The sequence below is a fragment of the Apis cerana genome, linkage group LG12 (genome assembly GCF_029169275.1).
Source record: "Apis cerana isolate GH-2021 linkage group LG12, AcerK_1.0, whole genome shotgun sequence".
NCBI classification, from domain to species: domain Eukaryota; kingdom Metazoa; phylum Arthropoda; class Insecta; order Hymenoptera; family Apidae; genus Apis; species Apis cerana.
In genome coordinates this window covers 7,908,088-7,921,840 of record NC_083863.1, presented here as the reverse complement: position 1 = coordinate 7,921,840, position 13,753 = coordinate 7,908,088, and the positions used below count along the sequence as shown (strand labels likewise).

Below are 13,753 nucleotides of genomic sequence, written 5' to 3'. Positions count from 1 at the left end.
GGGAAAAATGGAGAGGACTTTGAAATCGAGGTTTATTTTCTCGAAACAGCTTCGAATCACGAGAGGCTTGCACGTTCGATCACGGTGCAGCCACGTGAGCGTGAGCCAAATCTGCTGTGAATTTTTTCGGGGATTTTTTCAGTACTTTAGATTTATCGGGTCTAGAGATCTTGAAATTTTTCCATCCCGTTCGGTGTTTCGTAGTTAAGTATTTCTACGAAGTGTTCTCGTTCATGCGTGGAAATCGAAGGTGTTTATTTGGATGTACATACGTATGTATGAGGGGTTTATTAACGATGGAATTTTTCCTTTTTTTTCCCCTTTTCAATTAGAAGAAAAGTTAGAAGCGCTTCTCTTCATTTCCTGCGACCGCTGTGTAAATCTTTTTTCCTCGGGAACAAAAGACGCGGAGGAGGATGTTGTATATTTGGACGAGATTTGGAGACGAATCTTTGAATTGGATGGAATAGAAATAGACGTGATAAAATAAAATAAAATAAAATTAAATTAAAATATGTGTAATAACCCGTTTAAACTTCTATTCTATAGTATCCAAAAAAGTATCTTCTCTTCTATTTATTTATTTACGATTTACAAAGAAATCGATAAGATTCCATGAAATAATTCTCGAAAGAAATATCTTTTAATAGATCCTTAAATCAGAACCCGTGAATCGGAAGAATTTGAATAATACCAGCCAGCAATTGCGCAATAGGATCTTTTAGGATTCCTGGTCTAAGGAAATAGAAGACTGGTTTAAGATTTCGCCCGATGGATGAATCATCGAATAGATTTAGTTTTAAATCTGTTTGTTGGTTCAGAGAAGGGCCTAAAATCGGCGATACTCGGAATATAGAAAGTTTGGTCGGTGACGTGCATTCGAGGAAAGAGAGTCGCGTAGGAATTTTTTGATCGCGCTCAGAAAAATGTAAATTAATTTTCTCTCCCGTCAAGCGGGCTCCTCCTTGATCATTTAATTAACGATACAAATTAAAAATTGTTCGATACGAGTGCGATTTGGACAAGAAATTTTTATTAAAAATTATATATATATATGTTTCAGAAGAGACGAATTGATCGAAACAAAATTTCTAATCGAATATAATCGTACATCTTTTTCATTGTTTAATAACAATTTGGATAATTTATTGTCTCTTTATTCCGTATACGTGTATTGGAAAATTTCTCGATCGATGGATCAAATTCGAAGAGAGAAAAATGAAAGAAATTCAACGATCTTGATAGTTGATATATATATATAATAAAACGATAAAGTTATTCGTTTATCTTCACGGCTTCGACGCACTTCAACGTGTTTTCGATCGTAATAATCGTGAAATAAGCGTTACAGATCTGATTGCAACCGGAGTTTTCCGTTCCAAAGGTAAATTCAATTATCTGATGAAATTCTTGTCGAGAAAAAGAAAAAAAGAGGAAAAAAAGAAGAAGAGGAAGACAATTGGTTACGCCGCAATTTCTGTATATTTCCCTTTGTATATTTTCCACATAAGATAAATGAAATTTACACAATTGAAGAATCCGTTGAATGATTTATAAATTAGTTCGAAATCCGCATAATATGTCGGAGTCGGAATGCGGAGTTACGAATAGAATGAAACGTTGTCCCCGAACTCATTCTCCTCGATTGTAAATAACACGATTGTGATGCAATCCCGTAGGTTAAGCTCTATCATTTATAGTCACGTTTCTTTTGCCGTTGCAGCAAATATTTCCGATTCTGGATTATGTCGACTGTGAACTTTGTAATCTATATTTTATATGTATATATATATATTGGAACATTTGTTATTTTTGTGTGTCTGAGCAGTGATAAATAGTTCAATGAAATGATCCAAATTTACAGGTATCGAAAAATTATTTATCTTTGTGTGAGATAATATTGATTGATGAGAGTAATAATTTTATTTCATATATATGTACCGATTAAAATTAAAATTTGAATTGGGGAAATAAAGAAAATTTGAAGAAAGGGGGAAAAATGTATAAATTAGAAGAATACCGTAAACTTTTTCCATTCTATTTCAATCTTTCCACTTTAATACGCTAGATTACTTCCCCTCCATATTTCAGATTTAAGCCAACCACACGGTACGATTCCTCGATAATTTTTTTCCATCTTCTTTCTTACTTTATAAATCACGTTTCTTACGTTCTAGCAGATCTGTTCATTCCTTGCAATCGATTGATCCGGAATAGCATCGATTAATATATACAATGGTGCAAGAATAACTCGCGTGAATCAGAGAAGTCTTTATCCGATGATTAATTCATTCATCGATGCACCATCGCTCGGGTTCAACTTTTATCACTTCCAAAAACAGATTTGTTTATAATCTCTTTAAATTCTTCTCGTTTATCTTATCATCCTTTTATTTTCATCCTTTTACTCGTTTATTTTTCCATTTTTTTATTTCCTTCCCTCTTTTATTCTTCTTTAAATATTTTAAAATATTTTAAATGGACGAACATTTCGTTTGAAGATTCGTGCAAGAGTGCATACAGAGTCGAATTTTTTTCTTAAATTTTTTTTTTATTCCTCGTCGCATCTTTATTTCTTTTCTAAACGGTGTGAATGAAAATGATTTTGATTTTAAGTAATCTGACAATGCCTTGTGCGTTCCATTTCTATTTTTTTTTTTCTCTTTTCGTCGAAGAGATGGCAAACAAGAAGAAATTCGCGTGAGCGATATCCGCAGACACGATAAACAGGACGACTTATCCAAAAATTTCTGGAAATACCGTCTGAATTTAAAACATTTGAAGAAAAAGTACGCTTTGTACGTGATGTTTGCACATGATTAAAAATTAATCAATAGAAATAACAGGGACGATAAACATAGTAAAAATCTGAATTTGATCGATAAATTTTTTAAAAGAGGAGGCAAATCGGCTTGAGAATTAATCATTTTGATTGATATAAAATTAATTTTCGCTAAATTGATGAGAAAACTATGCAGAACCAAATTAAAAAAATAGAAAAAACGTAATTTAGTTGGATCGATCAATCAAAACAAAACAAAAATGCTAAATCAAAATTCTAGAAATAAATTCTTTTTTTTTTCTTCGAACGATAAAAAGAATAAAAAGAACGATAAAAAGACTCGTACATATAAATGAAAAGATTCGCGTAATTTTACGTCATTCGCGAAAATCGATCGAATTCGACTCGTCACTGTTATTGCGTAGATAGAGTGATTCATTCATCGTGTACACGCTGTTCAAATCTTGGTTTTTTCTCGATATAGAATACGTTCGTTCGAGCACATCACTGTTATAGAAAAAAATATATAATCACATCTGACGTTATTTTACGTAATCCAATAAAATATTGAGCAGATTTCTTCGATTAGATTCGATTTTCAATTCCAATTGGTAGATCCAATTCCCTGGAATATTTTTAATAATTTTTAACAAAATCCCCGTGGAGACAAACTTTACAGGAGATAAAAATGCGATGATTTAATCGCGATGATTACATTTAGAAACGAATTATATGTTTCGTGAATCACTTTAGATTAGATATATATATTAAGTAATCGAAAATTAATATTATAAAACAAGAATATATCATCTTTTGAATACGATCAAATCATTTAATAAGAAAAACTGCAATAAAAATGAATAACTTTACGGATGTAAATATTCTCCATTTATTATTATTGTTATATCAAAATCATTTTGAATAAAACGCGAATATCTTCTTCTCGTCGATTTTAATGATAATTGAAATACGAAATTCGAACGAGGAATCATCATTTTTACCAATTTTTTTCTTCGCCAATCTCGTAATCTCGGCTTCTTCGATTTTTGAGATATTTGCAAAAAGTGACCGCTATTGTTTAGTTTAAAATTTTACTCGTACGTGATAATATCTGTGATAACGTTTGTATGCATAACTCGTTACACTTATTACTTATGCGATGCTTTATTTTATTATTTTTCATAACTCGGAATGTATGACGTATATAGTGTTACGCATAGTTACGTATAGTTCAATTTTTAAGACAAATGCATTATATCGTTTATTTTCACTGGATCACACTTCCATACGTTATATAGAACGATAAAAAAAATATGCTATTATTTTCGATAATTTTAAAAATTAATATAAAAAATTGTCAACGAATTGTATCATATTATAAATTAATATAAAGATAAATTTTAAATTTGATAGGGGTAGGAATCGTGTGTTTTGAATAAAATATTTTTATCAGATTGTTGAATTAAAATTATGGTAAAAGGATTTTATAGATGGATACGTTTGCCAAATTTTAAGATGAAAAGAATTCGAATTCGAATAATAGATTTCCTTTTTCTTGGACACGAGATATTTTTTTAGCAAAATAATTTAAATTTTCATCCTTGGAATCCGCTTGGACGAAAGTTTGGATGTTTCGTGATCGTAAGCTTGTAACTTCTTGGATTCGAAATGGATTGACAAAAATTTTATACACGCGATGTTTATTTTTGGATAATTTAATAATAATCGTAATTTAAAATTAAAATTTATGATTTGTGACAGAATTATTATAATGAAGCATTAGAATAAAAATGAAAATAGTTAAATAATTAGAGAAAGAACCACGCAATGATGTCTTTTAACTTTTCAAAAATCGTGCAAATATCCATTTGATTACTTAAAAACCGATTTTTTCCTTATATCGTAAAATTATGAATATATTACGAATTTTTTTTTTTTTATTTAATTTTACCATTTTGCCATACGGGAAATGACAATTTTATCATCAAGATATGCCACTTCTGATAATACGCGTGTCATTTGACATTTACCATACGTGTCTGAGGTGATATTTGCAATTTTATCAAATGTAAAGTATCTATCCACATCGCTTCTGAGAAGTGCGTAATTGCAACGTAATATAATTTCCCCCTTGATTGAAAAACGATGAAACTGTACAAAGTATCCGACACTGTACAAATAAATTCAACAACGCTTCCAGCAATTCGCGTATACTTTTCTTGTGATCGGTGATTTTTTATCTTTTTCTATTCTCATTTATCCAAATCGGTAAAGTAAAATAAGGTAATGGAGGGAAGGGGAGGAAATAATAATAATAATAATAATAATAAAATTAATGATCACGTGGTCTTTAACATCAATTAAAAAATTACTTGTTTAAATTTTTGAAATAAAAAAAATTACTCGCAGATATAATTCGGATAAATAATGCGTCATTTATGATAATTTTTCAATTTGAAATTCTGAACGGTAATTTTTTCCTATCTCACTCTTCTCAAATGATTCAATATTAATGAGATGTTGGCACAACAATTTTTCTAAGTACTATTAACAAATTGTAATCCATATAATAATAATGGTTAATAAAAAAAATATATATATAATAAACGTATGAGGAAAGGAAAAATTTTGTTAAAAATGACGTAATTGATAATGATAATTTTCACATCCACATTTTATGCAAATCGATTCGACACCTTATGTCACCGCATTTTTTTTTTTTTTTCCTATCTCCACGTCAAAGATGAACAGATTCGATAATTGAATTACGTGCGTAGATAACATCCTCGCTCGTTGTATTCTATACGTGGGTAAAATCGAAAATTATTTAATCATGATGATATCACGGCCTCTGTTAATGATAATATCGAAAAGAAAAGAAAAAATTCTTATTCGAAATGATCGAATTCCAAGGATAATTCAAATTTCGTATTAAATTATTGTGAAATAATTTACTTAATAACAAGAAATCGAGACGGATATATACATATACAAGGAATAAAGTTCTTCACAAATCTGGATCATGTCATTACGTGATATTTTTTTGTCGTGCATTAGATTGGCTAGATCACACACTGGGTGCGTCATAAGGCGGTTTCAAAATAAGGAAAAAGGAACAGCGATCGTGATATCCAATTTACACGTGAAACGTAAAAAAGATATGAACCTTTTTATGCATACGAATTGAATGGGAAATTTACGAGAAAATAAAATTCTGATGATTAATTTCGACGTGATCCAGATTTGTGTAAGATTTTAGTGTAAGATTTAATGTTGTTTCCTTTATTTTTAGAATCGGTGAACACGTATGCGAACGCGTATTTTTGTACAATTTACGAATAATTTTGGATTAAAAATATCTGGAAAACAGCAATATATGCGTTTACACAATAAAATTATATAAGTTTACTCGTTTTGAAGTGAAAATAGATAATACTCGTGATGGCTGATAATTTTATCGTGCATCGTTTCACCAGTTCCTTCATTAATTTGCTATTGGAATAAATTTATGTATTAGAAAATTAAATTATATATAGATATATAAACACATATAACGTTGATAGATGAAATTAATCGAAAAATATATTGGAATTGGAATTTATAAATCAACTTATAAAAAATAAAAATAAATCAAACTGTGTAATAAAATTTTCTGTAATATTTTCAATCGTTCAATATGCAATTCTAATTTAATTCTCCTCGTTGAATTAAACCGAGGGTACAAAAGAGATAAATTACGTGCCTTCGAAACGAGATTCCATTCTCAATGATCCGACTCTATTGAGCGAATTCGGGACTCTTAAGCGTTTTGATGAAATTTGAAGTTGAATCAAGTTGGAACAATGAGCAATGATGCTCATCGTCGAAACTATTTCATTTCCTTTCAAGATATTTTATTTTATCTTCTGCAGATTGGAAAATTAAGATTCAATTGCATCCTGTGTATATCCTAGAAACAATTGGAGAGATGTAAAAATATGCGACGAGTAGATTGAATCATTAATACTATTTGAGGTTAGGATGGGCAAAATTTAATTGTAGTGTAGAAATTATATGAAAATATCTACTAAAATAGCTACGAATAAATTTTTGTTCAAGCATTTTAATAAATAATTAAATAAAGTAACCTTATTCGAAATTTTTAACTAGTTACTTTTTCAACGAGTTAATTCTGGTTAAGAGTATTGCACCTCTATATATATCATCCTCGAAGGTTCGAAGTCAAAAGAACGATGGATTCAAGTGTTTTCCAAGAATCCTGATAAATTTTACGTTTCTCGCTATCTTTTGCCCATCCTATGTCCAATTGCAATTCTGGATTTTCTTCCAATTATTTTCTTCTAGCCGATTGACCCTCCTTTTTCCAGTTTTCGTAAAATAACTTTAAATAACACTTTGTATCTTTACTTTTCATGGTGGTTCATAGTGGCTTGAGAATAGGAAATAAAAGTGAATCGTAAATAATCGTAGAAGAAGCGTGGATAATCGTTTTAGATTTCCGCAGAAAGTTGTGTAAAAATAAAAAATTATTATTGTTATAAAAGTCGAAATCCCAATCCAGTAATGTTGTGTAAAAGTGTAGGTTTAAATTTATATAAGAAATTTGAAAATTTGCAATTTTTAAGTACATTGAAGAATAATGATAAAATGTTTGTTTGCTGATAAAATTGATAAAGCTATAATTATAAGAGACTAGTAATATTAATATTATTAATATAATACGTTGAGATTTCTATTTATTAAAGAGATTTATTAGAGAGATAAGAGATTCCAGATTCGATTGATATACCTCTTTTATTCTATATTATTTTTATTTCTATTTTCTTTTTGCAGACAGATATGATTATTTCAAATATTTGTTATTTGTTATATATCTATATTAAAAGGATGTTTAAACAAAGATAGAGAATTTGTCCAGAAGATTTATTCCAAGGATTGAAACATTAAAATTAAAATTTGAGAAAGTATTTGAAATATTTTTCTGTTAATTTAATTTTAAAATATTAATAATAATCGATCAAATCAGTTGTAATATTTTATTTGTACAATATTTTGATTTGTTTAATAAAAGATTAACGAGAAATAAAAAATACACGATAGACAAATCGATAAAAGTCGTGTACATATATGAATAATCGGGTAAATAGTAATAAACCATTAAAACAGCTTAAACAAATAAATGCTTCCGTTCGATGTCATTTAATATTTAATCGTGAATTAACGTATCTTACCTCGCGTGATATATTTCAAATATCTATGCAATATGTGCAATATTATAAGTTTTTGAGATAATCATAATCAATATTGGAACAGGATAAATAAACGTTGAGTAAAAAGAAGGAAAATAAATAAAGATAGATCGAACAATTTTTTTTCTTTTAAATTCGTGAAAATCTGTGTAGCCAACGGTCGAAATTAAAGAACATTCGACAAAAGTAAAACGAAGGGATAAATTTCAAGAAATCATCAGAAGAAAAATTTACAAATTTACTTTTGAATTTTGTTAATTTTTTTTTTTTGAAAACATTGATTTTTAAACAAAAGGTGAAATCCATTTCGTTAAAATAGAGAAATTAAACGTTAGTAGGAAGTTGTTTCTAGATTGACGTTAAAGAGTTCTAATTTAATTGCAATTAAGAGAAGAAATTTCAATCAGAATTAATTTTCAAAGTTTCTCAATGAAAGGAGAATAAATAAACGCGCTTCAACATATTCTTCCAATTTAAAAGAGATAAAAGACAAATCGAAACTCGTTTCATTTTAAATTAATTGCTCGCTGTGAAAAAACAACAATAAATATAACAATAAAATATCGTTTCCTAATATTATTGAACAATTTATTAATAACTTAATAAATGGTTGAATTAATATATTTGTATTTTGGAAATCGAGTAACGAGTAGAGTTTATATAAATTTTACACAAAACAATGTAACGAAGAGAACTTTTCCAAAAAAAAAAAAGATAAAGAGAAGGAAAAAAGAACGATATATAAGCATATATAGAAAATATATAGTATAGAAAACCATTTTTAAAGCAACACAAGTATTACAAATTTTGAGTTGATTGAAAATCCACTCTCTGTGCATACTGGAATAGTTTGTTCCAAGGATAATCTTAATCAAAATCAGACTTAATATTTACGCCATAAATTATATCATAAAATAATGAGTCGATCAAGTATGGGTTAAAAATCATATATTGTTCATGTGTTCGTACACACACTGCATTTTTATCGACATTTTCTTAATAAATTTTCAGTAATACTTTTATTTATTATATTATTCATTAATACACGTAGATTTTTCGTTTTCTTTTTACACTTTTCTGCTTTTTATATCCTATCCCCTCCTAATAATGAGATGAATGCTTGAACCACTATTTGAATCGATTCGGATCGTTGGACAAATCAGTCTTGACCGATTCTTCCAACATAAGACAACCAGCCCGGGATTATTAAAATTTAATAGCATTTAATACCATGTTAAATGAAGAATATATATGAAAATTGTGCATTCTTGTGATCGAAAAAATGTATCCATACAGTTTGTAATAAGGATGATGGAAATTTTTTGAAATTCCAAGTAAAAGTTACGGTACAACGTATAACGATATAAAAACGGTATTAAAATAAATATTTTATTTTTCTTAAAATAATTTTTATTCGTTTATATTAAAATTTTCTGCACGCAGAAAAGATTAAACTTTTGATATACACGTACGTTTGGTTAATCGTAGTTCTCCCGAATTAAATAGCATCTCCATCGCTTTTCACTTTTGTAAGTATTCCTTTTTTTAAACTCTTTTTAAGTAGAGACGATAAAAGTGTGAAAAATATAATTTTCCTCGCATTGCTCGATCCATTATATCTTTTAACGATTTCTAATACGTGCCTCTCGTTTAAGGATAGTTTTTTTTTCAATATATCGAATTTATCTCCATTCACTTCTTATTTCCATTTTCCATTTTATAATTAACATTAAAGGTAACAATTTGTAAACAGGATAACACATGGAATAACACCTGAAAATTAATTATTGCAATTCGTTTAATTTTTTCTAATCGTATTCGTTGTTTAAATTTTTGGAATATCTTAAGTATAGACCAATGTTGTAATTCATTTAATGAAAATATAATTTTGAATGAAAAAAAAAAAAGAAGAGAAAAACAAAATGGCATTCATACGCCTTGACACGAGACTGTTTTCTAGAACACGACCAATCGATGAACTATACCATCGAGAGTTTCGTATTTGCGATATAAATTATTCGTGGTTATATAAAATAATAAAGTGCCTTTACACACTTATATCCTGGATTAACAGTTAGAAATGTTCCAAAGTTAAGTAAACTCGGTCTGTGAGATGGAGTGAAATTTTTCACGTGGAAAAGTAGAGTAAATTCAAAACCCGTTTGACAGAAATTTGAAAAATTTCAATACGTGATCTGTGTAAAATAATCCTGTGAGTTTGATATTATATATATTCGATGTGATGAAAACTAACGATGAGATTAACTAAAAAGTATCGATTCTAAAGTCAAAAATAAAAATTGGTATACGAAAGTATTGATCAAATCTTATTTGTTAAGTTAATAAAGAATTAAAAAATTAAATATATTAAATAAAGTGAAACGTCACATCATCCCCGTCACCATTTCTATCTCGTTTCATTCGATACAAGCTTACTTATTGCTTGTGAATTTAAAAAAATAATTTTCTCTATGCCAATTTCTATGTTTATTCTGATCTTTAGAATTAGATTTTTCAAAGATGTCAACGAAAATTTTTATATTAATTAGCTTAATAAAATTATTCTCGACGAGAGATTTTAGATCGTTAGGTCTGTCATAATTCAATCGAAGATTTAAAATAAAAATAAATTAAATTTATCCTTCGATAAATTTAAAGAATATTGGCAATAATTGCACGAGATTTAAATAAGAGAATTAATTATTTTTATTATTTAAACGTTGAGATTAGAGGTTGAGAAAATTTGAGAAAGGATGAACGCAGCGATTAATTCAGAAAACGATCGAAAGAGCGAAGAACGATCCATCGAAGGATTTCTGGCGAACTCTGTAATATTCGTGACCGGAGCCACTGGTTATTTAGGGAAAGCTATCGTGGAAAAATTGCTGCACTCTTGTTCCCGTATCTCGACAATCTACATCCTCATCCGATCCAAGAAAAACGTATCCATCGAACAACGATTTAAACATCTTTTGGAAAATTGCGTAAATATCGTATCGATGTTAATTAATTTATAATATCGAAATGAAATGAAATGAGAGATAAGATCAATAGTAAAAATAGGAAAAATTGCATTGAGCATGTTTTCAAGACTCGCGAAAAACTGGAAATCGTAGATTAAATTTCGTGAAATACAAACGAGTTGTAGAAGAGAGTAAACAAAATATATATATTTCCCTGAAAATATTCAATTTCCGGTAATACTGTCACTGATATATATTTTTCAGTTGTTCGATGAAATACAAAAAAAGAATCCAGGAATTTTAAATAAGATTCATTTGATAAAAGGGGATATAAGTCTGCCAGACTTAGGCCTATCCTCGAGCGATAAAAATTTATTAATAGAAAGAGTAAACATAGTTTTCCACGTAGCGGCTACAGTGAAATTCAACGAGCCGTTAAAAAAGGCTATCGTGACGAATACGAAGAGCTCTTTGTACATTTTAGAATTATGCAAATCTATGAAAAATCTAATGAGTTGCGTTTACGTTAGTACAGCTTACAGTAATCCAAATATATCGACAATCGAAGAAACGATATACGAGTAAGTCTAAATATTCTCATATTATTCTAAATAGTTTATTGAAAGATAAATTTTTACTATAAATTCTACTATATATTAAAATATTTCAGCATAAATATAAAACCTTCTACGATCATAGATATGTGCAATGGCCTGAACGATGAGCTATTGAATGCACTGGAATCTAAGATTTTAGAGACTTTTCCAAACACGTATACGTTTACGAAAAATCTGGCGGAAAATATTATAAAGATCAATGGTGCAGGTTTACCGATCGCAATAGTGAGGCCAAGTATAATTTTTGGTGCGATTAAACATCCGTTTCCTGGTTGGATAGACGATTCAATTCAAGGAATTACAGGTAATTTGATTTTTACTTATTGTAATATTATTTTATTTTTATTCATCTCATTAAGATATTTTTAATATCTCTTGGAATTATGAATAATCTTTCAATTGATTTGATATTACAGATGTAACTATTGGTGCGTGCAGAGGTATCATTAGAGTGATCAATGGGAATAAGAGAAATAAGGCAAACATAGTGCCTATTGATTATGTGACCGATACGATAATATGCGTTGCATGGCATACAACGATTCAATGTGATAATATCATTAAAATTTATAATTGCACGAATAATGGGAATTATCTTACGTAAATATTTTTATTATACTTGTACATAAATATTAGAATATTTCATAAAACATTAACTTATTGAAACAGATATTTTGCGAGATATTTCATAATACTGTATAAAATCTATTTTTAATGTTATTTATATTCAAAATTCTATAAATATAAATATTTTTCGACTTTTCAGATGGGATAAATACAGTTCAAATATAATAAAATTTTCAAAAAAATTATTATTCAAAACTATGATATGGTATCCCAATCTTATACTAGTTAATAACAGATATATTTTCAAGATCTTAATATTCTTTTTGCATACACTTCCTGCACTTGTCTATGATGTTTTTGCAAAACTTTTAGGTAATAAAATCAGGTAAGTATTTAATCATTTTTGAAACAATGAATAATTGGATAATAATTTTTGCATGATAATCTATTGAGAAAATTATATTTTAGAATAATGAAATATGTAATGAACATGAACTATAAATTACATCTATTAAAATATTTCCTTCTCAATGACTTGAAATTTCAAAATGATAATATGATTGAACTTCAGAAAAATGTAAAAACATTGAATGACTGTGATAATTTCATCATTGACATACAAAATCTAGATTGGGATAAATATATAGAAAAATGTATATTAATATTAAACACACATAATCTGTTTGTATCTAAACATTCTTTAACAACTCGAAGTCGATTGGTAACGTAAGTAAAATAATATTAATATACTTATGTCGTTTATTATAAATATCACAAATTTTTTAATATCTTTGTTACGTACTAATGCAAAATTTTTTTTGAATAAAATTATTTGTTTTATAATAACAATAAATTTGTTGTAATAACGATAAATTTCTTCTCAGTTTTTAAAGTCATTGATAATTTTTCATATATTAATATTTATTTTTTATAATATAAAATTGGAATAAATATCAAAACAAATTCAACGATTTATAATACTTTTTAAATAATCTTGAATCACTTTTTAAAAAAAGAAAAATTTAATAGAAATTTGAAAATTGAATATGCATTACTTTTTCTGCAAAATCTTTATTTTATGATAAGTGTTCAATATTTATAATTAAATGTTCAATATCATAATTTTTATTGATTTTAAATTATTTTCGAATAAAATTTAATAAAATAAAGAAAAACTTTTTGTATTAGTAAAAATAATGAAAATATTAAAAAATATATGATAAACAAAATAGATTCTATATTTCGAAGTAATAAAAATTATATTTTCATTTATTTCAGATTATATTGGATAAAACAAATAGCGGGATTATCACTTGTAACTCTTTTATTAGTATTTGTATTATACATTTCACAATTTTAACATTAAATTAAAAATTTTAATTAAAAACAAAAAATAAAAATAAAATTTTATGCAAAGGAAAATTGTTAACTATATATATATATTATAATGTTGTATATAGATATTATTAAATTTATTATAATTATTATAATTATATTATTATTAATTATATAGGATTTGTAAAATATTAATATTATATTTGTTAATATTATATATTAACCTTATAAAAAAAGATT

General features: G+C 27.5%; 1 protein-coding gene across 7 annotated transcripts; it reads left to right on the top strand.

The window, feature by feature from the left end:
* The first annotated feature begins 9,191 nt into the window (after window positions 1–9,191).
* Window positions 9,192–13,668, top strand: LOC108001523 (putative fatty acyl-CoA reductase CG5065). 7 transcript variants are annotated; one of them, XM_062082899.1, is made up of 9 exons: window positions 9,192–9,403; window positions 9,520–9,560; window positions 10,762–11,015; window positions 11,259–11,575; window positions 11,665–11,915; window positions 12,028–12,211; window positions 12,378–12,563; window positions 12,647–12,904; window positions 13,457–13,668. In XM_062082899.1, exons 3-9 carry the CDS (start codon window positions 10,785–10,787, stop codon window positions 13,536–13,538), a joined length of 1,509 nt encoding a protein of 502 aa, XP_061938883.1. In that variant the 5' UTR covers window positions 9,192–9,403; window positions 9,520–9,560; window positions 10,762–10,784; the 3' UTR covers window positions 13,539–13,668. The 7 variants fall into 7 exon arrangements, with proteins under 7 accessions (XP_061938883.1, XP_061938885.1, XP_061938884.1 ...); XM_062082901.1 differs by having other exon boundaries at window positions 10,757–11,015; XM_062082900.1 differs by having other exon boundaries at window positions 9,475–9,560; window positions 10,757–11,015.
* Window positions 13,669–13,753: the final 85 nt, after the last annotated feature.

Bases quoted from the DNA above. Each gene is read 5' to 3' on its own strand.
- LOC108001523 (XM_062082903.1), top strand. From the start codon at position 10,785: ATGAACGCAGCGATTAATTCAGAAAACGATCGAAAGAGCGAAGAACGA. The intron at 11,576-11,664 runs GTAAGTCTAAAT...AAAATATTTCAG, and splicing joins ATCGAAGAAACGATATACGA to CATAAATATAAAACCTTCTA. The intron at 12,564-12,646 runs GTAAGTATTTAA...ATTATATTTTAG, and splicing joins CTTTTAGGTAATAAAATCAG to AATAATGAAATATGTAATGA.